We start from the raw sequence: 4,183 nt of genomic DNA, 5'->3' as shown, positions 1-4,183 counted from the left end.
GGCCGGTCACAGGACTGGCTCCAGCTCGTGTGGGTAAGTGGGGCTGTGCTGGACAAGTTGTCTCAGACAGGAGATTTTCAGAGCTTCCTGGGAATAACACCAGGGAAGTTCAAGGGACATGGCACAGAGCTTTATTTAAATTGCAAATGCTATAGATGGGAAGGGAAAATAAAATAACAGGTTAAAAAGTTTCATAGGAAATTCCTCCCTTTGAGCCATTCAGAACTTTTTTTTTTTTGCAATCTCCTTTTTCCCCTCTCCTTCTCCCTCAAGATAGCTGTTCCATACATGGCTACTGTTGGCATCTGCTACTTATTTTCTTGCTTTGAGACAGTGTTGTAACATTTAACTGGGATTTTTCCCTTTTTCCTGCTCTGTAGTCGGGAATAGGCCTGGAGAGCCCCACGCAGCCAGGGATCAGGGCAGTGAGCAGCTCAGGGAAGGGTCTGTGGAAGCCGTGGAAGTGTTGTGATGTGGAAACCCTCAGGGAACAACTGTCAGGACAGGGGATACAAGAACAGGGATATTCCTCGTGAACTCAAAGGAGAGGCAAAATTCAAGACAGTGGGTCAGCTGGCTGAGCATTTGCCAAGAAGCACGGCATGTAGGAAGATGAGGTTTTCCAAAAGGGTCAAGCTGATTTCTTAATCAGCATAACCAAGATTTGGTGGTCTCCTAGCTCATAGGAGTTTGGGTTGAAGGGTTAAATAGTCTCTTTTTCATCACCTGTATTAAGGTAGCTGGTGCAATTAAGAACAACAAGAGAATGATGAGAGCTCAGCCAGAACCAGGGAGGATACAATGCAATCAGGAGAAATTTTCAAACTGATAAGCCCAATGAGCTGTATCCAGGTGATGGATGTCACTGCAGCTTTATTGCGTTATCGGGTGCTTTGGAGAACTTTTGCAGGATGCACGGGAAGACCGCAGTAGAGCAAATGAAACACCTGTGCTGAGAAAGGAGGTAAAGAAGAGCCAGGAAATTACAGAACAGCTTGGTTTCTACCCCAGGAAATTTAGGAACACACACTTAAACAACATGTGTGTGAGCACCTGTGGGATAATAAGGAGAACAGAAGGAGCTGACATGGATTTGTCAAGAACAAATCAAGTCAGATAAATCTCCTTTGTTCTTATGACAAGTTAACAGGCCGTACGGATATTGTGGAACAGGTTGATGTCATCTATCTTGATTTTAGAAGGGCTTTGGAAAGTCTGTGTCATTCTCATAAGCGAGTTGGTAAAACACAGTCTAAGTGAGCCACATGAGGGTGAGCACAAAGCTGGCGGAATTACCCTTCCCAGGGAATTGCCAGCTGTGGTAGGTGGCTGCCCTGGGGCTCTCCAGGGCTTATTGCTGTACTTGAGTCTTTGTTTTCATCAAGAATCTGGCAGATTTGTTCATTAAATCACAGATAACATCAGACTGGGAGGGACTGGAAGTAGGCTGGAGGATTAGTGTAGGAGCTGAACAACTAATAGAGTATAAAAAAAAAAAAAAAAAGAGGTGAAATTTGATAGGGCCAAAGAGAAGATGTTGGGCTTAGTAGGGAAGAGGTAGCAGGTCTTCATGAAAGAATTAAATTGGGCCGGGGCGGCGCAGAAGCTATCGCCTCTCAGCAGAGTCTTGCAACTGTGAAAAAGGGATAATTGTACTGACAGGTACAAATAGGACAACCGTTTGCAGGACAGAAGAAATAAATCCATCAGCTTTACTCAGCTGATGGGCACAGCTGGCCTCTCTGTCCTGCCCTCGGTGCCCCTCTTCCAGAAGACACGATGCCAACACCCAGAGATACAGAAAACGTGAGCTGTGGAGGAGGAATGAGTGCCCCAGAGGTGTTTTAGTCTAGCACGGAGTGGAAGGAGGTGGTTTTCAGATTAGGAAGATTGTTGTGAAAAATGGCAGTATTGACCGATTCTACCTGTTGGGTTAGAAGAGAAATCAAGGACGTAAATTGCAGATTAGACTGTACCAACTGTAATGGCCTGGCGGCGCAGAAATTGGGTGCCCAAGGTGGCTTGGGGACAGGACAGAAAAACATCTGTGGGGAAGGTTGTGCCTGAACAGATTCTGTCTTGGGGCAAAGGGACAGGGGGCAGGGGTTGGGGTGGCCCCTCAAGGCTGCTTCTGCCTCGTTTTTCTGTGATGTGCTGTGGTGTTAGGCCACCAGCCTCTCCTGCAGCATGGATTGTGGCATCTCTTTAAGGTCTAAACGGTTTGGTTTTTTTTTAATTATGGGTGCTTTTAAGGTAATTGGCTACCTGAAGCCTGGGGAAACCAGTGTGGGGAGTTGTTCTGCCCACGGAGGATTTCAGATGGTGATATTTCCCTGAGAGTCTTTTAACTTGCTTTGAGTGTATCTCCTTTTTCTTGATATCTCCTAACAGATAGGATCTTCCTTATCATTTTTGTCCTCTCTCATTGGAAGCAGGCTGAAGGTTTGGGCAGTGGGAGAGAGGGGGTCCCAGCCCTCTGTTAACCGTGCAGAGCACCCTGAGCTGCACTGGCGTGTTTGGGGTGGGTGCTGGCGAATCCAGCAAAACAGGTTGCTTTTCCACACCATATCTCACTGCTGTAATTAACCCTGGTGAAACATCAGAAGGCAGCTCTCAGAATGTGATGAAATGGATTGATTTAATATCTTTGAGCATGTTTACTGGGACTCACCTCTTCCTTTTTTTATGCACAGCACAGTAAGGCTACTCTAGGTTTCTCTCAGTTATTTCAGTAATTTATTTCACAATATCTGCAGCAGATGCTGAGCTTGATTCTATTATTTTCAGGGGTTTTTTGGTTTTTTCTCGGAATTGGTAACTGGTTGGAGCAGTTCAGGAGCATGGTTTTTTGTCCCTTTGCTGTTAGTCAGACTGGTTGAGCAGATCCAACTGGGCAGCCAAGTTCCCATGTCAGGTACTCGGTGTGCGTGTTGCTCCTTACAACCGAGCCCTGAGTGGGGACTAGATCCTCCCTGTGATAACCCTCTCCTGGGGTTACACACTAGGGATATTTTTGCTTTGATTTAATCCTATGCTGGAAAAACTCTCTGAGCTGGAAGTTATTCTTCCTGCAGTCTGTTTAATCTAGGTTCCTACCCCATGCCTGAACTGGCCTCTCCAAGAAAATACTAGTTGTCTTGAAAGGGAGGGTTATGGCTGCTACATAGAAGATGATGCCTTTTCTTACCTGTGGTGAATTTTTCTACTTCTTTTCTTGCTACTGAGTCAAAAACTCTGACTTCTTTGGCGTAGTCTTGTTGAGACAAGAGCTCTACAATCTTCTCGCCAATAAAACCGCATCCTCCCGTCACCAGGTAGACCCAGGCTCTGTCCATTTCTGAAGATGCTTTTGTGGTTGAGGAATAGAGAGAAAGTTGCTGCCAAGATCCTCTCATGCGCTGTTCATCTCTCAGCCAATATGTTTTCTGAACTAAGTCTAAAGTTTAACTCTCATATAAAGTTACTGGCTGAACATTAACTCCATCCGGTTATATATAAATCAGGTTTTCGTTGGCCCAGTCACACAGATGCTGCCACAGACATACCAGTGCTACGGACAGGCCACTTCTGGTCTCTCTGACTCAGCCTTTCACTTCTACCAAAAGTTGGTGCCAGAAGTTTTCCATCCTGGCCAGCCCTTTCCCACGGGCCGGGTTGTCGGTCGTTGCAGTGTAGCCCCCTCTGGGTGCTGCACAAAGACGGTGTGTCCCAGAGGCGTGCTGAGGGCAGCCACCTCTTAGTGTGGAGCTACCGGGGGGGGGAAAAAAAAAATCTTGTTCCCATGCACTAGTGAATTTGTGTAGATGGCAGCAGACCTGTCTGTCCAGAGCTGAGCACAGTGTGCACAGCACAGGCAGGGTGAGGAACGGCCATCTGCAACTTCACAACCACCAACTGCCAGTTGGATTACCTACCATGGCTGTCCTGAAGGAATCCTTTGAGTTGGAATATAACATACGTACACGTGTGTGTGCACACACACACAGACATATTTAGGAGGAGAGAGTCTTCTCTTAATGCAAAAAAATGTCTTGTAGTGAAAGCTTTATCATATCCTTTGGCAAAAAATGGTTGATTATCACCATCATTAAAGTGTGCACTGTTGTTTTTCATCTGCCAGCCAGTGGCCAATGTGCCTTTTCCTTGGTAGGCTGGAAAGGACGTGTGCTGTCCGGTTTGTCGT

The 4,183-nt window shown here is 46.3% G+C and overlaps 1 protein-coding gene across 1 annotated transcript in view; it reads right to left on the bottom strand.

Moving 5' to 3' along the window:
* HSD3B7 (hydroxy-delta-5-steroid dehydrogenase, 3 beta- and steroid delta-isomerase 7) overlaps positions 1-3,409 on the bottom strand; it is a 13,615-nt gene extending 10,206 nt beyond the window's left edge. Inside the window, exon 1 of the mRNA XM_010076001.1 lies at positions 3,188-3,409. Within this exon, the coding sequence (XP_010074303.1) occupies positions 3,188-3,395 (208 nt within the window). The 5' untranslated portion in view covers positions 3,396-3,409. The remainder of the gene's footprint in view (positions 1-3,187) is intronic.
* Positions 3,410-4,183: the final 774 nt, after the last annotated feature.

The sequence above is a fragment of the Pterocles gutturalis genome, unplaced genomic scaffold (assembly GCF_000699245.1).
Source record: "Pterocles gutturalis isolate BGI_N339 unplaced genomic scaffold, ASM69924v1 scaffold6283, whole genome shotgun sequence".
NCBI classification, from domain to species: domain Eukaryota; kingdom Metazoa; phylum Chordata; class Aves; order Pterocliformes; family Pteroclidae; genus Pterocles; species Pterocles gutturalis.
Note: the sequence above shows the minus strand (reverse complement) of the source record. Positions and strands in the feature narration are given on the sequence as shown.